The following is a 23,176-nucleotide window of genomic DNA, read 5'->3' as shown; positions in this document are numbered from 1 at the left end:
TGAGTGCAGAGCCTGACTTGGAACTCAATCCTGGGACCCTAAGGTCATGACCCGAGCTGAAATCAAGAGTTGGCCACTTAATAGTTGACTGAGCCACCCAGGTGCCCGAATGCTTTTCCATATTTCTATAATTTTTGAAAAGAAGGAATAATCACATGAGAACTGAAATGGAGGAGTCTTTTGGCTTAGAATAACTTGTTGGACATGAGAACACACGTTGACTTGAAAGAGAAACTTCCTGCTTTTTCATTCTATTTCCACAATGGCAGAGTAGACTGTGGGACAGAGGAAGACCTAGATGGTCATCACCCAGTGTTATTTAAGGAATAACTTGGGTTACAGGACAGAACCAGATTTCTAGATGGTGGGCAGGACAGCTAGATTTTGCACTCAATTTTGACTTTGAGTTGTTCTAAATTCTCATTAATTTCAGAGTAAGCTCAAAGTAACCTCCATTTGTAACATACACTGTAGTATGCAAGAAAAATGGGTAAAAATGCTGAAACCTTGAGGGAAAAAATGAGCAAAAAAATCTTTGTGATCATTTTTCACAATGGAGAAAGGACTAATATCATTATAGAATCCTAGAAAATAGTCTTCTGTAAAAAAACAAAAAACTGATACAACTATTTTAAGTCTGAGAAGTAAAACATTTGATGATTTGTCCAAATCCACACATGCAACTGAAGAAGGACCAATATGTTTTATTGATCCCTATTCTAAGTTTTGGTGTTTGGTAAATAGATTAAAACCTACTTTGAGAAAGACACAGATTGTTTGATTAGAGTTACTGATTGTATAGTCTGGGGTTATTAAAATAATCCAAAAAGGAAAAATTGAAGGAAACATATACAATTAAAGCTCATGACATAAAAATTAAGATGAGTAAAATATAATTAGTTAGGGCCCCATTAATTTGGAGGTTGTGATAATTTGCACCACAGGGAGGGCCAAACAACTTTTCACAGTCTCTGAGGCAAATATATGCTAAATAATTTAGTCTGTACTGCCCAAGCAGACATTCCAAGGGTCCTTATCTAGTCCAAGGAAGGTGGAAAGGTCCAAGGGTCACACAAACCAGATTTCAATGAGTCATGTGCTTGGCATCCCAATTCATGAATATTCATGGTATTTATAATGTACCAACTGTGATAGTCACTGTGATATGGACCATAACTGGTATTAAAATCATTTTCAGATTCAGAGGGTGTTCACCCAAGTGATAAAAGTCTTTGAAACTATATCATGAGAGGAATAGCTTAAAGACCTGTGGATGGATGACTAAGAGAAGACTTGGCAGTTAACATGATGCAGTTTCCTAAAGACTGCTATGAGAAATAGGCTTTGGATCTCTATTGAGATGAAAGCCAAGAAAGGTAGGATAGAAGGCAACCAACAAACGGGCAAACAAACAAACAAACAAACAAATAAACACCAAAACCAAAAATTGCCTACCATCCAAAGGCTATTCAAGGATAGGCAACATGAGAAAATAATGCACTGCTTGCCACTGGAGGGAAAGGATGGGTAAAAGATGAACACTTTACAGGGATGTTGTTCAAGTGATTCTCTCTTTGGGTAAGTGGCTGGATCAAATGACATTTCTTTCAATTCTTAGATGTTATGAAACTACAATACTAATGTCCTCTAAACCTCCAATACAATGACTTTTTTTTATTATAAATATGATTGTTCCTGAGAAGCATTTTTCCAGTAATTAAAGTTGTTCATTTTGATCAATATAAAGATGGTCCTTGTTTCTAAAACCTTATTTTAGGCACTATCAGTAACAGCAAATTGCCTTATATCACTAACTGTTTTATTTCCTGTACATTTTGAGAAATAAAATAAAATCATTGAAGAAAATTTAATTATTCAACAATCAGAGAATGTGGAATCATGATGTTAGCAATTTCCCTCCTGATATGATAATATGGCTGGCATTACTGAGTACATACTGTCTTCCAGACACTATTCTAAGTGTCTTGCATATAATAATGCTGAGTGTTTTGTGTAATACTTAGAAAAATCTGCAAGTGATGTATTATTATTATTCCCACTTTACAGAGGAAGAAATTGAAGTCCAGAAAGGTTGACAACTTGCTCATATCACACATTTGTTAGTAATAGAATCTGAAATCTAATTCAGCCAATTTGACTCTAGAGCCTACACTCTAAATCACAAATCCTATTACTATAGCATATCTACACCCCATCCTAAACTAGTCTGTACACATTTCAATACATTTACACCACTTTACAGATACTAAGAAATTAAGATAGCATACTGTAAAACTGGGAACTCTCATTGTTTTCCTCTTAAAATGTTATGATGGTAACATGTCTTTATTTTACCTTCCCAGCATGCTTAAGTTCTTGCTTATCCTTGTTGGCAAATCCAGTCATAGCTGTGGCTTTAATCATTCCTGTCAGAGCAAGTACTGGAGCAATACTCAGAATCAAGAGTGTCATCTCCCACCCATATATGAAGGAAATGATAATTGACAGTCCCATGTTAGTTGCATTTTGTGTTAAGACACCAATCCTTGAACCTGTTGCCTATAGTAAGACAGATTTTAGGGAAAAAAGTCAATTAATTTTAAATTTATAAGAATTCCTATTATAGTTTCTTACAAAATGAGGCAGGCTTTCTTTTTTTAGGGTTTATACTTACATTTTTACTTTGAACTTGTACTTAGAAATTAAATAATACCCATACTTAAAAAACTGTCCTCTACTAAGGAGTCATTATGCTTTGTCTATTTTATTTATTTATTTTTTAAAAGATTATTTATTTTTTTGACAGAGAGACAGAGAGAGCACAAGCACGGGGAGCGGCCAGAGGGAGAAGCAAGCTCCCTGGTGAGCAGGGAGCCTGATGTGATATGGGGCTGGATCCCAGGTCTCTGGGATCATGAACTTAGTCGAAGGCAGACGCTTAAGGGACTGAGTCACCCAGGAGCCCTGCTTTGTCTATCTATATTGGATGTTGTGCTTTGACATGTCCCTATCATTCTCTGAATATGTCCTTACTTTCTGACACAAAAAGATTCTCCAGGCTCTACTCCTGGAATCTATCATTTCTCCAAGGAGTCCTGGTTACTTTTGGTGGATAATATTATTTAGAAGTCAATATATGGTGTTAGTTGTGCTCATTATTAATGGCATATCAGTGGACAGAACTGGGGAAGTGTGTGTGTGTGTGTGTGTGTGTGTGTAGATGCAGGCACAAACTGAAATCTATACTTCTTTATTTATACGAATCATGAATTCACATTGATACTTCCAATTCCAATCCAACACCACGAAGTTATTTTCAACTTTCTTCCTTCTTATATTTGTTATCCCCTTCTGCAACAGTGAGAAAATTGGCTCCCATTTTCTTTAATTGATTTATGTGATCAAACTCTCTGATATGACGGCCCCTGCTTCTCCCCTGTATGGATACCCTTCTCCCTCTGCTCTGGCTTGGCTTTTCCACACCAGGTTGCCACCACACATGGATGTGCAACTCACCATAAGAGGGCTCCAAAACTCAACATTCCCCTTCCTTCTATACTCTTAGTAACTATACCTAGTAGAGCTGAATTGAACGATTGATACTATTCATTAAGGTGTATACTTTGGATATCATATCTTGTATTTCATTTTCTGCATTTTATTTGGTTTCACTGAGCAAAGGTTTAAAGCAGCATTATCAAGATATATCAAAAAGGAGCTGGAAACATTATGGTATAAGGTAACTTAAAAGAAATTCTGAAAAATTCCCAAATAAGTAGAAATATCTTTATAACTATTTTATGAGAACTATATATTTTCTGAATCAACTTTCAGTGAGACACATGATAAGTAATAAACTGAAATGTTAAATTCCTTTAGTGCTCAGATAAAAAAATGAGACTCCATTTACCTAGAAAAACAGCTATAATCAATAACAATATCAATTCACATTTTAAAATATTTATTTTGTTATGATCATGAAGATATGACCATTGGAAAAGGTTTTTATAATGTTAAAATTTACATCCTTCCAGACAAATACACATACACATTCAGATTAGGATTGCTGTGTGTATGTAGCTTTGCATCCTGCTTTTATCCCTTTACATTATACTGCAAGCTTTTTCCTGGTGATTAAATAGTCTTCAAAAAATATTTAGATTGCTTCCAACTTTTCATTATTAAAAATAAAGATGTAATGAGCATCTTTGTGCAAAATCTTTATGCTCATCTTTTATTTCCTAATGTTAAATATCTAGACTAGAGTTATATGTTAAAGGGTATATACTCTTACATGTTTGATAGATATTATCAAATTGCTTCTCTAGAAGGTTATATCAGATTTCACTAAAGTACCCTCAAGTTAGTATCATCATTAAAATAACAACAATAGGGAGCCTGGGTGGCTCAGTCAGTTAAGCACCTGCTTTTGGTGCAGGTCATGATCCCGGGGTCCTGGGATTGAGTCCTGCATATTGGGCTCCCTGCTCAGCGGGGAGTCTGCTTCTCCCTCATGATCTCTCTCACACACTCTTTCTCTCAAATAAATAAGTAAAATTTAAAAAAATAACAATAATAAAAAGTCTCGTGTCTCCCAAGGCTCTGCCTTATTACTAAAATATTTATCTGGCTTCAGCTTCAAGACTCATTTGGTAATCTGCTATTTCCAGTTTGGCTCTTGAAAGAACTTCCAGGCTGGAGTGTAGGGTGAGCAAACTACAACAGAGCCCAACAGACTTCTTAAATTAAGTAGACAAAACTGAGAATCTGGGCCAGCTAAGGAAGCTAGAGTTTATAGCACAGAACACCAGAGAAGAGAGAGGCACACAGAAAGAGAAATTGGGTATCTGCAGAGGGTCCTCCTTGAATTCAGCTGAGAGTGCTTGTGTGAGAACTGGGAACAGTGCTCCCTCACACCAGCCAGACTGGAAAACCTCATGCCCTCAGGATATTGGGTAGAGTAGATACAGTTCTTTCCTCAGTAGTAGGCTCTAGTCCTGCCTAACAAACCTTAAAATTAAGACCCAAATGACTGAACTGTTCCCAGGTAACTTAACTGAATCCCAGAATAAAGCAAGAATGTTCATAGAAATACAAAAATATCCAGCACCCACCCAAAAATGTTGTATTCGCAATGTGTGACATCTAGTCAAAATTTAATAGATATATAAAAAAGCAAAACAGGACCCATGATGGCTTAAAAATCAATCAATTGAAAAATAATGACAATAAAAGTTATCACTGGAAAGCATATTCAAAAAGTTAAGAGATAAGGAACATATAAAAAAGACCCACATTAAAATTTTACAAATGCAAATTTCAGGGTCCATAAGGTTTTACTTTAGTAAAACACGGTCACGCCCTTTCTTTATTGTGAGTGGCTGTCTTAGAATTATAATGATAGAGCTGAGTAGTTGTTAGAGTAACCATATGTGCCACTGTCCTTTGTACTGCTGCTTGGTGTGCTACAAATCTGTGATGCCATTGTAATTTGAGAGCATGTTTAGTGCCACATGAACTGCTGTACTATGACATTTTATCTCAGTTTAAAAAATTACCATTGTATATCCATCATCTAAAAATAAGAAACGAAGAGAAGAGTAGACCTTGAATGTCCTGCTATTAAGGCATAGTGGACTGTGGATTACTTTTTCTGATGAGATACCACCGTGTTGTGTTTATTATGACACTATATAGTATATACAAAATAGGTCAAAATTTCCAGACTAGGCACTCATCACAATATTCTTAATTCACAGGAAAGCAACATTTAGAAAACTCAGAAAATTTAAAATGGAATATCTCATTTTAGTAGAATTCTTCATTAAACTAAAAAGTGAAGATGAAGCTGAAACCAAACTAAGTTTCTGAGTGGCTCATTCATTGGCTAAGCAAAGAAAATCATTTATGAATAGTGAGTTAATTAAATCATGTTTAATTGCAGCTGTGGAAGAAATGTGTTCAGAGGATTAGCCCTGAGGTGAGAATAGTTCCTCAAATAGTTGACAACACTGCAGCAACACCAATAGCCAGTCAAAAACCAGGTATATTTTTTTGAATAGTTTTCCACGGCTCTTGAGGGATTGACATATGTTACTGATACTGCTCAGTTGTTGGTTTTGGAGGAGCCACTGCTGAATTTGCAGTGGCTAAAATATTTGCTGCTATAAATGGTCTGTGTGGATCAACTATAGGTGATAATAATTCTAAGAAGTTAAATGAAAAGGAAGTCATTATAACCTGAAGTGGAATCTGCTAAGACATATTACAATTAATGGTGATAAAAATATTTGTGGAGTAGAAAAAAAGGCTTACTTGGACAAATCTACAAAGTTCGTGAAAATGTAAGATGTTTAGAGCCTCGGTTTATTCCTTGTATTACTTATCAGCAAGTATTTTGTGAAAAATAATTTATCACACATTATTGGACCGGTATGGTCAATGATGAAGTTCATTTGGTCTTATAGACTTAACCATCTTTATTTCTATTTTTGTCAAAATTGGAAGCTGAATATCTTGACTTGTCTTACGACACAATATTTTAGGATTTAGTAGTGATAGTTTCACTGCAATATTCTGAGTTCAGGGCTGAGACTAAAATTTTCCTTTTCAAAAGGAATCACCTTTAGCCACTATGGCTCTGGATATTAACTTTTGCTATAGACTTGTTAACGTTTCTTAATGAATTCAACCAAAAATGGTAAGGCAAAACAGCAATTACATGCCACCCTTTTACTCTGGTAGAGTCATTTTGATAATGACTAACATTGTTTGAATCACAAGTAATATCAAACCGTTTTATACACTTCCCATGTCAAAAAGTTAAATCAGGAAATGAGGTCACCATTGTCCAGGTAATGATATCCTAGGTCTGGCTAGCATCCAATCAATTTATCTGGCTCTTGGAATTAAATGAATTTTTATGATTTCTTGGGACAATATAATTATAGTTCTGATGAGAAGAATTCTTGGAACTAACATTGTATCTGTCAGTGGTATATCAAGTGTACATTATAGTATGAATAACACACTTTCTTGTGGACAAAAATGAGGTAACACTTTTGGGTGATGAAAAGGGGTTGCTAAAATATACAGAAATAATACCTTATAGTTTTGTGGAACCTAGTTTTCCAAGGAATCTAAAATTGCTTTGTACCCTTAATAACACTATATATTACATGGAAAACAGTCTGTTGACACATGTATGGCAGTAAGCTATTACTTGGGCTGAAATAATATCAGTTAAATTAGTTGTATTCAATCAAGTATTTCAGGAATCATGTTGTTCTATGACTTTATTTCACTAACATGTTTTCTCATGACTCTCAAAGTACCAGAGTTTCTAAAAATGGCTAAGGGTGTATATATTTTTTGGCCATTAGTAAAGGTTTCAAAGTAATATTTACTATTATTAAGGAGTTATTTTATGAACCTTTACCCTAATACATTTGATAAAATAAAATTTAACTGAAATTGCATGATGAAGAAACTGAGATGGAATATGTCTTAAGTTGAAAAGAGGAAATATGACCCCGAATTATTATTTCCTAATTCATCTCTAGTGTGTTTTTGTGAGAAAATAAATAGCAGACAAATAGAATTGGTAAATAGTTCTTCCTACAGTAGAAAGAGTATTCATTCAAGTTAGATATGAATCTGCCTTTATATTGCAAAGCAAGGGTTGATGTGAATTACATGCCAGTAGACATAGTCTCACTTTTGGAAATCTTTGCTTGTCCTGCTTTTTAAATTCAACAGCTTTTAAATCTCCCATCAGTATTTCAACCATTTAATATTTAGCTATTACTTTTCATTCAATGAAAATGATCTGACTTGCACAGAAATTATTATGAGACCAATATTTACAAATTGCAACAAGAAACTTTCCAGTGATCAAATGGTATTAGCCAGATGCTTGTAAGTTATCTGGCTGACAAATATTTCATTAATTTTTCTCAATGAGGTACAACACTATTTGTTAAAAACAACTAATGAATGCAAAGAGAGTAAGGTTGGCCTTTTAGTTCTAATTTGTTTTTTTTTGTCTGAAGTAAATACTTGCTAAAAGAGATGTCCTACAAGTCTAACATAACTGCTAGTAGGAATGCCTATTTTACTGGAATTTTAAAAAATTTGAATGATAGGTAGAAAGAGAAAAATATCAGCATGGTAAAGAAAAAAGTAGCACTACATCAAATACTTACGATGTATTATATGCTGGCTAACTGAACATAATAAAAAAAGTAGCAAATTTTGTGGAATGGAGATTCAACTGGAATTATAGGGATATTTCTCCCTAAGGGAGTGAACCTTGTCATTCCTAAACACGGAAATTGTCATTCAGATAATTCTATTGTGCTATGGAAGATTAATGCTATGCTCATTACTTGACTATTAAGTGAAATTTTATCCATCATTTCCCCCACTATGCCAGTAAAATTGATCTCCTCAGCCCTATTTTATTTTTTAAGTTTTTAAGTTTTTAATTAATTAATTAATTTTTAAAGAGCTTTTTTATTTATTTGACAGAGAGAGAGAGAGAACCAGAGAGCACAAGCAGAGGAAATGGCAGAGGGAGAGGGAGAAGCAGGCTCCCCACTGAGCAGGGAGCCCGATACAGGGCTCCATCCCAGGACTCCGGGATCATGACCTGAGCCGAAGGCAGATGCTTTGACCATCTGAGCCACCCAGGTGCCCCTCCTCAGCCCTATTTTAAAATTTAAATTCTGTCTAATAAATTTAGAACCTTACCTTCCAAATAATGAAAAGGAGTTTCAGGAAGAAATGAAGATGATGCCACTTTTCCTCTTGAGCTTTTTCTACATCATAAAATTGTTTTGCAAACCATTATAGATGCTTATGAATATTCACAAATGTAACCAACTTGTTCTATTCTCTGGTAAGACAAATCTATCCTTAGAAGGAAAAACTACACTTTATTCTTTTATTAAAACTTCTAAATTGTGTGTATGTTTTCATTTGGCTACATTTTCTTTTCTTACTATTCAATTCTGAGCTCTTTAACTCATTCTTGGTATCTTCTTTAGTCCTCTGGTCATCCAATAAATGTGCTAAATCTTTTTTCCCATTTTTTATTATTTTTTATATTCCTACATAGTTGACATACAAAGTTACATTAGTTTCAGGTGTACAGTGTAGTGATTCAATAAAATTTCTCTCTCCTTTTTTTTTTTTTTTGTTAAAAATATCCAGAACTGAAAGTCTTCCTTATATCTTTCATTGAGAGCTCCCAGTTAGCCCTGAGACTTACCTGGTCTCTTTAAGGATGTGAGTCATCTTAGTACAGCTTACAAACATGCACAGGTAAGTGTGTGTACATACATACACACTACATACATACACCATTTAAGAATAAAAGCAAAAAAACCCACAAAAAACAAAAACAACACCCAAGAAAGCAATATACATACTCCTTGGATTTGTGCTATATCTATGGCTAATATTGTTGTCAAGGCTCCTGTGCTGTTTTCCTTATCATCAAACCAGGAAATATCCTAGAGAAGAAGTAGAATTAACAGGTGGTTATCAAAAACAAAACAAAACAAACAAAAAACAAACAACAAAAAACCAAACCAAACCAAAAATAAAACAACATATGGTTACCAAAAAGATTCTTTTCTGACTTGTGATTCTGTTGTACTAGGTCAGAAGCCATTTACCTGCCCCCTCGCTCCCAGGTATTTAATTCTTATAAATACTATGGATCAAATGACCTTTGTTTCTTACTTCACAAAGATTTATACTTAGATACAAAATGAAGAACATAAGCCCAATAGCTTGGAACCATTACCAATGCTACAATATTGTACAATAATCAACATCAAAAATGGTCATTTGAACCACCAAGTAAGTTGCAATTTTACTCCACAAGTAATTTATGAAGAGCAGACTATTTAAAAAGTTAATGCACAAAACAATTTAGAAATATTTCCAAACAAAACAAATATTGTTAAAATGTCTATATTATCCAAAGCAATCTACACATTTAATGCAATCCCTATCAAAATACCACCAGCATTTTTCACAGACCTGGAACAAACAATCCTAAAATTTGTATGGAACCACAAAAGACCCCAAATAGCCAAAGCAAACTTGAAAAATAACAGCAAAGCTGGAAGCATCATAATTCCAGATTTCAAGTTGTATTATAAGACAATATGGTACTGGCATTTAGACAATATAGTACTGGCACATAAACAGACACATAGATCAGTGGGACAGAATAGAAAACCCAGAAATGGACCCACAACCATATGGTCAACTAATAATCTTCAACAAAGCAGAAAAGAATATCCAATGGAAAAAATCTCTTCAACAAATGGTGTTGGAAAAACTGGACAGCAACATGCAGACGAATGAAATTGGAACACTGTCTTACTCCATACACAAAAATAAATTCAAAATGGATGAAAGACCTAAATGTGATTAGGAAACCATCAAAATCTTAGAGAAGAACACAGGCAGCAACCTATTTGACACTGACTATAGCAATTTCTTACTAGACACGTCTCTGGAGACAAGGAAAACAAAAGCAAAAATGAATGACTGGGACTTCATCAAGGTAAAACCTTCTTCACAGCAAAGGAAGCAATCAACAAAACTAAGAGAAAACCTATGGAATGAGAGAAGATATTTGCAAATGACATATCTGATAAAGGGTTAGTATCCAAAATCTATAAAGAATTTATCAACCTCAACACCCCAAAAATAAATAATCCAGTCAAGAAATGGGCAGAAGACATGAACATTTTTTCCAAAGAAGACATACAGATGGCTAACAGATGCATGAAAAGGGGCTCAACATCACTCATCATCAGGGAAATACTAATCAAAATCACGATGAGACACCACCTCACACCTGTTGAAATAGCTAAAATTAACAACATAGGAGACAGCAGATGTTGGTGAGGATGTGGAGAAAGGGGAACCCTCTTACACTGTTGGTGGGAATGCCACTGTGGAAAACATTATGGAGCTTTCTCAAAAAGTTAAAAATAGAACTAATCTATGACCCAGCAATTACACTGCTAGGTATATATCCAAAGAATACAAACATACTGATTCTGAGGGGCACATGCACCCCAATGTTTATAGCAGCATTATCAACAATAGCAAATTATGGAAAGAGCCCAAATGTCCATTGACAGATGAAAGGATAAAGAAGATGTGGTACAATGGAATATTACTCAGCCATCAAAAGAATGAAATCTTGCCATTTACAATGATGGGGATGGAGCTAAAGTGTATTAAGCTAAGTGAAGTAAGTCAGAGAAAGACAAATATCATACGATTTCACTCATATGTGGAAATTAAGAAACAAAACATACGAACATAGGGGGAGGGGAAAAAAGAGAGGGAAGCAAACCATAAGAGACTCTTAACTATCGAGAACAAACAGGGTTGATGGAGGGTGGGGGATGGGGTAAATGGGTGATGAGTATTGGGGAGGGCACTTGTGATCAGTACTGGGTGTTGTAAGTGATGAATCACTAACTTCTACACCTGAAACCAATATGTTAACTAACAGAATTTAAATAAAAACTTGAAATTAAAAAAAATATTTCCAAACCTTTCTGTCTAAACTGATTAATGATAAAAAGTCTATCTCCTTCTCTTTAGGATAGATAGGCAAGATTTTCCCTGACACTTCATATTACTCCCTAGATCTTATAAACACTGGGCACTGTGAGAGGCTAAAGAGGCAAAAAGGCCAATGTAAAACCCCTGTGGCCAAGAAGCATGCGATCTGAAGGAGATAGGTCAAAAATATAAGCAATAAAAGCATTATGTTATAGCCACTTTCATTTTCAACAGCAAATAGAGATAGCACTTCTTAGTACTTCTTAGCCTGAGGAATTCTGATTTCCTTTTATTAGCTATTGAATGGTTCCTCCCACTCACTCAAACCACTAATATCTCTTGTGGATTAAAATCATGTGGAGCCTGTCTGAAAAATGACTTATTTTTAGTAAGTGAAGAGCAAAAGAATTGTTGGCTTACAACTCAGCCAGGGTCCTGACATCCAGGTTACATGTTTCTGCGAACTAAGTAAACAGAAGCATAACAGAGAGAGGGCTGTGCATTAATCATACAGTTGTGTGAGAAGAGAGCTCCCATGGAGGAATATGGCAAGAGCAAGGGTGGGTACAACCCCAGTATGACAGCACTACTCTGTAAGCCCCTGCATTGGGAAGGTGTTCCAAAGAGTTGAGGATCCAAGATACCCAAAGGGCATCCCACAGAGATCACAATTTGCACTACCAATCATAATTTTGAAGACACAACCCCACTCAAGAGCCTAACATATTGTAAACACACATCAGCAATGATAATAACTACAGCATTTCTGACCTGGAAGATATTACCTGTTTTTTTATCATATGCTCAAAAAAATTAAGATAAACTTTACATTTTCTAATTATTTGTATATTTCAACATGGCATGGAATGCACAAAGAAATTTTAGATACAATATAAAGTAAAAATCTTGAAAGGATAATTTATTATGGAATATTACATTCTTGATTCTAGAGTAACTTATATAACACACTAGGAGTAGGATATACATGTGACAAGTCTTAGTCATTATGTGATGTTCAATCAGCAAGAAGTCCAAAATTACTTTCCAACAAGTCAGCAATGTGTACTCTAGGGACTGTATTCCAGCATAGGCAATATATGCTAAAACACTTAGAGTTTCTGGAACATAGCTGGTGTTAAGTAAAAATTAGCTTGCTTTTACTTTTCCTGATGGTAAAATGATTGTAAGTAAGACTATCAGGTTTTTTGATACTAGTAAACCCATTTTTTTCCCTGTCAATAATTATACTAGAAGTAAAAAAAAATACAATAACACTATGATGTATACATATTTGGTATGTATTTTCTCAATTAATTATCATAACTGTATGAGGTAGGTACTATGACTATCCATATTTTATAAATGAGGAAGCCAAGGTACTGAAGGATTAAATAACTTGTCCAAGGCCACATAGCTGGCAAGTGCTGAGGCCAGGATTTGAACCTAGGCAACCAGATGCCAGAGTTTTTAATCAACTATCATGCTCTACCTCCCATTTAACTGAAGCATTATAGTTGAATCTCATTACCTGTTTCTCTTGCTTCAGGACTTGTTACCTCAAATCCTTTTGGAAGTAGCTTTTTGAGATCCCTTAGTGATCACCATTAATTCTATCAGCTCATGATTTAGAGACCCCCAAAGAAGCCCTAGCCAATCTAATTTAAAGAGAAATAGGCAAAAATACATATCTGTTCAGAAATCCAACAGATCTTTAGGTCAATATTTATCATTAAGAAATGTAAATTTAGCTTTGAGCAATGATTTACAACCACTGAAGTCAGCAACACTTAGAACATTCTTTTCAACTGGAAGGATGTCAAGTAATCAAATAAAATACAGATTTTATACCTACAAAAAGACCACACCTGATTCCATAAATACCTCTACCTGAAATAAGGTTTCAAAATAGTTATAAAAAACAGTGCAAGTCTCAGCATGCTTTCTAAGCCTTAAAAAGTCAGGACAAAAACCAGGTAATAAGAGTCAGGCAAAAGTACACATTAGGAGTCCCTTATTATAGACAAAACTGAAATTGGGAAGGTATTTATAAAGAAAAGGCCAAATATCCTACTCTTCTTTTTCTCCAATTTGAAAAAGCAAAGAAAAGAAGCAAAAAGAATGCTAAAGCATGAAGAGGAAAAACAAACAATGAGCTGAAAGGGAATGAGTTGAATTTATGGGGGAATTTAATAACACCTGCTGAATAGCAGAGAGTTTCTGTGTGTATCTTTGAATGTGTGTGTTTTTTGGAGGATCAGAGTTTTGGGGCATTCTTATGGGCAGAAGCTACTTTATTCAAGAATGTTACTGTCCAGCTATTCACATGGCTAGCTGTAGGCAGAGCATTCACGTCTAGTATTAGCCTTCAGGATATTGGATTAACGGTAACCACTGGTTAAACTGGCTCCTGGACTTAAGACTCCAGCAAAAGCATGCTGTGAACCTCTAGAGATGAAGTTCAAAGCAATGTTTGGAAAAGTTATATATATTTTGTTCAAAACATTCAGACATTCAGGGTACACTATCAAAAATTCCTGGAAATTGAAAAAAGTAAATTTCCTTGAATGCAGAAAAACAGAAATTCATGCAGAAAACCAAAAATGAGCAGAAATTGTCAATAAGTGTGAAATACAGTATTAGTTAATTAAAATCATACCTAATTTCACCAAAGATTTAAGGAAAGGACATAAAGTGTTCATAAATAAAAAACAAAATTAAAGTATAAATTTAACTTGAGTGAGCTGTGCAGGCATTAAATGGTTTTATGATCCATCAAGTATATTTTTGTTTTTCTGGATTAAGGAAAGTCTCCAATTATCTATAACAGACCTTTGAGCAGAGAATGTCAGGCACCAACTGCTTCAGAACATCAAGTTGCTATGAGAAACCTTGCACTTGCTTTACTGAATTCTGTAACTTGTAGTTCCCCAAGAGCAAAAAGGCCTAGGAATTTTGTTATGCGGCAGCCCTCTGAGCACTACTGCTAAATGTCACAAGATGTAAAAACTGGCTTTGTTGACTCAGGTGGAGTGACAGTAAATCTATTTCTTTCTTTCTTTTTTTAAAGATTTTATTTATTTATTTGACAGAGATAAGAGACAGCCAGCGAGAGAGGGAACACAAGCAGGGGGAGTGGGAGAGGAAGAAGCAGGCTCATAGCAGTGGAGCCTGATGTGGGGCTCGATCCCATAACGCTGGGATCACGCCCTGAGCCGAAGGCAGACGCTTAACCGCTGTGCCACCCAGGAGCCCCAGTAATTCTATTTCTGACAAGAAATGACCTTGGCAGGAAGCTATTTGCTCCTGCACAGGGAGCTCTGGTGACAGAAAGTATGGTGAATGGCTTCAAATCAATATTGGCTTTCAGGGAACCCAATATACCTTAGCTTCTGAAAGAATTTTAGAAGTGCCGATCTGGGACATTCCTGCCATTTGCCTTCAAGATTCACCTCTCAAGATTACTACTTGATCTACCCAGTTTTAGTTATTTCACAGGAGTGATTGATCATCTGTGCATGGCAGGCCAACCTGTCAGCCTACTACCTGAATTCAGGACTTTTCTTTTTTTTTTTTTTTTTAAAGATTTTATTTATTTATTTGACAGAGATAGAGACAGCCAGCGAGAGAGGGAACACAAGCAGGGGGGGGGGGGAGGAAGAAGCAGGCTCATAGTGGAGGAGCCTGATGTGGGGCTCGATCCCATAACGCCGGGATCACGCCCTGAGCGGAAGGTAGACGCTTAACTGCTGTGCCACCCAGGCGCCCCTGAATTCAGGACTTTTCTGATGAGGACAGAGAGACTGGCTGGTTACAGAAGCATGGGGTAAAAAAACTTGCACATGGATGAGAACTAGAGGAATTGACTCCTCCTTTTAAAATATGTTCTGTGAGATATTGTAGCTCTTAATTCTCAGTTTTTATTTATTTGGTCTTTCAATCTGATCCTAGAACACTACATTATACATTTAAAAAAAAGATACAAGAAAAAAGAAATGGACTCTAAATTCTGTTTTCTATTAAGTTGTATTTTCAAACATAACAATCTTGAACTTGCTTCCATTAGAAAAATATACCGTAAGAATTCTGATGTTAAATGATGCTTAGAACACAAAAAGCATGCTTTTAAGGGATCAAAGGAAAGATTATGTCAAGAAATTGACTTGAAAAACTACAAGTTGGAATATTTAAAAACACACTTTAAATAAAATAAGAAAAAAATCAACTAAACACTGACCTGATATAACATGGCTTTAAATGCCAAATGTCTTAATCTCATGGTTAAAATTTCCCCTGCTCTGCCATAAAATAATCCCTGGAAAACAAAAAGAAAATCTATATTTATTCTTAATTCTCTTTTCTATTTCTTTGTAATATTTAGTCACTACATTTATTTATATTTTATTTATTATATTATTATTTTTAAATCAGAGGATGACATAAAAAATGATCATGTTCAAGCTTATTTAATTCATTAAAAACTTACCTGAATGAAATAACCGACAAAGCAAGTAACACCCAAAATGACAAATATTATGGAATACATCTCAACATCACGCTTCAATGTGGTTTTATCATCATCTTCAAACACCTGAAAAGGAATAGATAAAAATATGATATAAAAATATCAAGTGATTGGAAGAAAATAGAAAAGAAAGAGAAAAAATTGAAATGTCTATCAGGAATTTTTTTTTTTAAATTTATTCGACAGAGAGAGAGACAGCCAGAGAGAGGGAACACAAGCAGAGGGAGTGGGAGAGGAAGAAGCAGGCTCATAGCAGAAGAGCCTGATGTGGGGCTCGATTCCATAACGCTGGGATCACGCCCTGAGCCGAAGGCAGACGCTTAACCGCTGTGCCACCCAGGCGCCCCTCTATCAGGAATTTTTGAATGGATTTCAACATAAGAATAAGACTACATATACATTTTTGGGGAAAAGAAGTGCACCATTATTCTATCCGGTACATTCATTACATATGATAAAAAATGATTTGCTGTCAAATTTCTCACTTAAGCTATGTAAATATGAGATCAGACAATGAGTCTTCTGCTATTATTATCACAGTATATTTTCAAAGAAACCACCAGTTTGAATTCTATTTTTAAGAATTGCTACTAACTTAGGTTTCTTAATATTCTTCTATTTAAGGTACTACCTGCAATGTGAGACCTTTATACATGTGCCTAGAAATTGTTCCTAAAATTAGTAATTATACATACATTGGCATCTATGTTGACAAAACGTAGCTGTGCTAATCTGGGAGACTGAAGACTTAGCATGACTTTGTTCTTGAATCCATCAACTCTCCTGAGTCCCTTCGCACAATCCCAAGCTCTTGTTATTTCCTCTCCTTGAGCTGGCTGGTAATAAAAAATGGCCATTGTTCGGACTAGTTGAAAGAAGAGTAGTTGTATTTGTCTATTTTATTGCCTCAGTGCTTTGGAATGCTGATACGGCACTGGAGTCAAAATTAGAAAACAAAGTAATTTCTTTGCTGATTGCCCAGTCAACAAGGCCCAGCCAAGACTTCACAATAGAGGCTGGCTTATCCCCTGAGAACATTAGTTAACCTTCCTATCGTGGATCCTACGTTATGGGTGACCCACTGCAAGTCCTAATTTCCCCATTGCTGGGTCAAAGTACAACAGGTCTGTTCTCTCAGGCTATATTTTGTTTAAAATTGTTAAAAATATTAGCAAATTAGCTTTACTTACGGTTATGATTTTTGCAAAGATGACGGAAAATACTGGATGAACAATTCCATTTAGAACAGCAGCCAATGTCCCCAGAACCACAGAAAGCCATTCAGACTTGATTAATTTAAAAATTTTAAACAGAGAAACTTCAGGAAGACTTGTCTATGAATAAAATACTTTGGTTAAAACCTCAGTTGAGAGCATAATGGAACCTAGAGAAGTTAGCCAATTCTAAACAGATTTATAATGTAAAATATCAAATATAATAGGTGGCAGAGTAAAAGTAGAATATTTCTTAGAAAAATTTCACCACCCACATTACTTGATGTCCTCAACATGTAAAAGAATCTCACCCCAGAGTGACTGTTTGTGCAATTTATCCTTTTGGTATTTCATTGTTACTGTCATTTAAAAAGTACAGATTAACTCAAAAAACCTGACAGCTAGTACTCACAGAATAAATGACAGGCATATTTTCTTTATTCCTGTTAAACTAGATGGAATATTATACCCTAGGATAAGACAAAAGGAACTCAGCATAGACAGAAAGTAAAAATTTTACTAGCATTTCAAGCTTGAAAGTTTTCCAGTTTCATGACTTATTTACAGAAACATTTTTTCTAACATCTTAGTTTAAAGCTTGTTTTGGGGTTCCCATTTATAAGAAAAATGCTGCAATATCTGAGCATATTACTCAAAGTCACCAAGCCTCAGTTTCTTCATCTTTCCAAGGGGGATGAAGTTCCTATCTTCTCAGATTATTTTTAGTTTAACTTGTGAATGGGAAGGTAGCGGTCATGATGATCAGAGGATAAATAATATGATAATGATTTCTCCTTGCTCTTGTCCAGCATGTGTAGTGGATTTATTTCAGAAATCTAAAAAAATCTTGTGAAAAACTTTGTTGTGAGTAATTACTTTGAATAGGAAAGTAGACAGCAAACTACTAGGCAATTTCATATATTAAAACTTCCTCTTGGCATTCACTTTTGAAGTAATGACATTTATGAACCTAATAAGAGAATTCTTCAGAACGACTATAAAGTAGTTTGTAGTTCTCGCTTTAATATTAGTCTGGCAACTATAATGTAAACTCTGTTGTTTGAACAACAGAACTTCTAAAATACTAAAGCCTTCATAGACTATTTTCAGGATGGGTAAACCACAGTTATATTGGGCTACTTAATAATTTGACTATATTATCTTTCCTTCTTAAGTTTTCTGAAGATCACAAAAAGCCTTACTTCTCAGTTAGGTGACTGTTCAAAAGAATATACAAAAGTTTTAAAAAGTTGCATACCAACTCTTTGTCAAGCACTGAGCACAGATTTTCTGTCAGATTCTTTATAAAATTACCTCATTTTGTAATGAAACTAGGACTTAGTGTGTCCAGGACATAACATCAGTAAATCAGACACAGTAAATGTAGGCAGGCTATCTTACTCCTACAGAATAATGTACCCTTTTGTCTTTGGAAAAATATACAATAACAGGTTAAAAAAATGGGTATTACTTAATGCTATAAAGATAGAAAATAATAAAATAAGACAAAAAAACCTGAAAAATTTCAGTAAGATCATGAGAGTTTTTGTGCTCCCTAAATATGCTTCAGGTTATAGCATGTTTTAAGAGAATCTGATATAAAAATATATGAAATTATAGATATTTTGTAAAGAGATAGAAAAGGGCTTTAAAAAATTAAAAAACAGGTGCCTGGGTGGCTCAGTCAGTTAAGCATGTGACTCTTGATTTTGGCTCAGGCCATGATCTCAGGTTCATGAGATTGAGCCCTGCATCTGGCTCCATGCTCAGTGGGGAGTCTGCTTGAGATTCTCTCCTTCTTCCTCTCCCTCTAGCCCTCCTCCTGCTGCTGCTCTCTCTCTAAAATAAATGAATAAATCTTAAAAAAACTTAAAAAACAAACCCTCCTTAAGAATTTAAATGTCATATATTTTAGAGCTATAATGAGTTATTATAGTTTTCATACAACAAGCTGTATATATTTAAAATGTACAACTTGTTAAGTTTAGACATAACTATACACCCATGAAACCATTACCACAGTCAAGATAATGAACATATCCATTACTTCCAGAAGTTTTCTACTGCCTTTTGTAATCCGCCTCTCCCACACCTCTTAGTGGCCAATCCACTTCCCCTACAATCACTGACATGCTTTCTGTCACTACAGATTATTTTGCATTTTCTAAGATTTTATATAAATGAAATCATAAAGTATGTATTCTTTTCATCTGGCTTCTTTTGCTTCAATATTACTTTGAGATTTATTCATAATATTGTATAAATTAACATTACATTCATTTTTATGGCTGAGCAGTATTCCATTGTATGGCTATGCCAAAATTTATATATCCATTCACCTGTTGACATGAATTTGGATTTTGGGCTATTACAAATAAAACTGCTATGAATATTCATATTCAATACTTTGTGTGGACCTATGCTTTCATTTCTCTCAGGTAAATACCTAGAGCTAGAATGGCTGGATCAGATAGTAGGTGTATCTTCAACTTTTTAAGAAATTGCCAAACTGTTTTCCAAAGTAAGTTTATCATTTCATATTCCCACCAGCAAAATGTGGAATACTGGTGGCTTCATATCATTGCAAACACTTGCTAGTGTCAGTCTTTTTAGATTTCACCATTCTAATAGGTGTGTCAGGATATGTCAATTACAAGTTTATTTCCACTTCTCTAATGACTAACGACATTTGGCATCTTTTTGTATGCTTGCTTCCCATATGTGCATCTTCTTTTGCAAAATGTCTATTCAGATCTTCTGCCAAGTTTTCATTTGGATTGCTGGTATTCTTTTTTCTTTTTCTAAGATTATTTATTTATTTGTCAGAGAGTGAGAGAGAAAGAGAGAGAGAGAGAACACAAGCAGGGGGAGCAACAGGCAGAGGAAAAAGCAGGCTCCCAGCTGAGCAGGGAGTCCAATGCAGGACTCAATCCCAGGACCCTAGGATCATGACCTGAACTGAATGCAGACACTTAACTGCCTGAGCCACCCAGGCACCCTGGATTGCTGGTATTCTTATTGCGCTTTGGGAGTTCTTTGTATATTTTGGACACAAGTCTTTTATCAGATATGTGATTTATAAGTATTTTCTCCCAGATTATGGCCTATCTTTCCATCTCTCAAAAATGTTTTACAAATAGCAAAGGCCTTCATTTTGGTGAAGTCTAATTTATAATTTTTTTTTTCTCTTTTATGAATTGTGCTTTTGGTGTTGTATATAGGAAATCTTTGCTAAATTCAAAGTCACAAAGATTTTCTGCTGGATTTTCTTCTGGAAGTTTTCTAACTTCAGGTTTTACAGTAAGGTTTGTAATCCATTTTGAGTTAATTTTTATTTGTGATGTGAGGTGACTGAGGATGATTATTATCTATATGGTTGTACAGAGGTATAGTATCATTTCTTGAAAAGACTATACATTCACTATTGAATTGCCTTTGGACTTTTGTCTAAACACAATTAACCATATATATGTGGGTTTAAATTCTTAATTCTACTCTGCTCTATTAATCTATTTGTTTATTTTTATGCTAATAGCACATTATTCTGATTACTATAGCTTATACCAAGCATTGAAATTAGGTAGTACAAATCCTCCAACTTTGTTCTTTTTCAAAGTTTTTTTTTGCTTATTTATTCCTTTTGAATTTCCAGTTAGAATTAGTTTGTCAAATTTTACCAAAAAGCCTGCTGAAATATGGATTGGTATTGCCTTGAACCCCTGTAGATCAGCTTGGAGAACTGACATCTCAATGATATTGAATCTTCTTCTTTTTTTTTGTTAACATATAACGTATTATTTGTTTCAGGGGTACAGGTCTGTGATCATCAGTCTTACACAATACACAGCGCTCACCACAACACATACCCTCCCAATGTCCATCACTCAGCTGTCCCATTCCTCCCACCCCACCTCCACTCCAGTAACCCTCAGTTTAATTCCTGAGATTAAGAGTCTCTTATGGTTTGTCTCCCTCTCTGGTTTCTTCTTGTGTCATTTTTTCCTCTCTTCCCCTATGATCCCCTGCCTTGTTTCTCAAATTCCATGTATCAGTGAGACCATATAATTGTCTTTCTCAGATTGACTTATTTCACTTAGGATAATACCCTCTAGTTCCATTCGCGTCGTTGCAAATGGCAAGATTTCATTTTTTAATGGCTGCATGATATTCCATTGTGTATATGTGTGTGTGTGTATACACACACACACACCTCGTCTTCTTTATCCATTCATCTGTCGATGGACATCTGGGCTCCTTCCATAGTTTGGCTATTGTGGACATTGCTGCTATAAACATTGGGGTGCAGGTGCTCCTTCAGATTACTACATTTGTATCTTTGGGGTATATACCCAGTAGTGCAATTGCTGGTTCGTAGGGTAGCTCTATTTTCTACTTTTTGAGGAAACTCCATACTGTTTTCCAGAGTGGCTGCACCAGCTTGCATACCCACCAACAGTGTAGGAGGGTTCCCCTTTCTCCACATCCTCGCCAACATCTGTCGCATCCTGACTTGTTAATTTTAGCCATTCTGACCAGTGTGAGATGGTATTTCATTGAGGTTTTGATTTGTATTTCTCCGATGCTGAATGATGTTGAGCACTTTTTCATGTGTCCGTTGGCCATTTGGATGTCTTCTTTGAAGAAATGTCTGTTCGTGTCTTCTGCCCATTTCTTGATTGAATTATTTGTTCCTTGGGTGTTGAGTCTGATAGGTTCTTAATAGATTTTGGATACTAGCCATTTATCTGATATATCATTTGCAATATCTTCGCCCTGTCGGCTGTCTTTTGGTTTTGTTGACTCTTTCCTTTGCTGTGCAAAAGCTTTTATCTTGATGAAGTCCCAATAAATCATTTTTGCCCTTGCTTCCCTTGCCTTTGGTGATGTGTCTAGGAAGATGTTGTTGTGGCTGAGGCCGAAGAGGTTGCTGCCTGTTCTCAAGGATTTTGATGGATTCCTGTCTCACATTTAGGTATTTATCCATTTTGAGTCTATTTTTGTGTATGGAGTAAGGAAATGGTCCAGTTTCATTCTTCTGCATATGGCTGGCCAATTTTCCCAACACCATTTGTTGAAGAGACTGTCTTTTTTCCATTGGATATTCTTTCCTGCTTTGTTGAAGATTAGTTAACCATAGAGTTGAGGGTCCATTTCTGAGTTCTCTATTCTGTTCCATTGATCTATGTGTCTGTTTTTGTGCCAGTACCATACTGTCTTGATGATTACAGCTTTGTAATAGAGCTTTAAGTCCAGAATTGTGATGCCACCAGCTTTGGTTTTCTTTTTCAACATTCCTCTGGCTATTCAGGGTCTTTCCTGGTTCCATACAAATCTTAGGATTATTTGTTTCATTTCTGTGAAAAAAAGTTGATGGTATTTTGATAGGGATTGCATTAAATGTGTAGATTGCTCTAGGTAGCATGGACATTTTAATAATATTTGTTCTTCCAATCCATGGGCATGGAATGTTTTTTCCATTTCTTTGTATCTTTCTCACTTTCTTTCATGAGTATTTTATAGTTTTCTGAGTATAGATTCTTTTTTTTTTCCCCCTGAGCTGCCACTTGTTCGGCCCCTACTTGAAGAGCAATGGCCTGATGACTGTGCCTTGGATCACGGTTTATGGCAACCCCGAGCTGAAATCCCACTCCTCAGGATCACTCTTTGCAGCCTGCTTCCCCGCGCTGATACCTGGGAGCTCTGTGGCACTTAGGCACCCTCAGTCTTTCTGTGACCCCAAGGGTCCTGAGACCACACTGTTTCAGCAAACCCCCTCTTAGCCACCAGAGCGACGTCCCTCACGGGACCAGACTTATAAAAGTTCTGATTTTGTGCTCCG

General features: G+C 35.5%; 1 protein-coding gene across 1 annotated transcript in view; it reads right to left on the bottom strand.

Annotated features, from left to right (window-relative positions):
* The window catches only part of ABCB5 (ATP binding cassette subfamily B member 5), a 139,550-nt gene that overhangs the window by 26,135 nt on the left and 90,239 nt on the right, over positions 1-23,176 (bottom strand). Inside the window, exons 16-20 of the mRNA XM_034653248.1 lie at positions 17,314-17,457; positions 16,085-16,189; positions 15,836-15,913; positions 9,432-9,515; positions 2,356-2,559 (exon numbers count right to left, since the gene is read on the bottom strand). Coding sequence (XP_034509139.1) covers positions 2,356-2,559; positions 9,432-9,515; positions 15,836-15,913; positions 16,085-16,189; positions 17,314-17,457 — 615 coding nt within the window. The remainder of the gene's footprint in view (positions 1-2,355; positions 2,560-9,431; positions 9,516-15,835; positions 15,914-16,084; positions 16,190-17,313; positions 17,458-23,176) is intronic.

This window comes from Ailuropoda melanoleuca, chromosome 1, assembly GCF_002007445.2.
Source record: "Ailuropoda melanoleuca isolate Jingjing chromosome 1, ASM200744v2, whole genome shotgun sequence".
NCBI lineage: Eukaryota > Metazoa > Chordata > Mammalia > Carnivora > Ursidae > Ailuropoda > Ailuropoda melanoleuca.
This window is presented reverse-complemented; position numbering and strand designations above follow the sequence as displayed.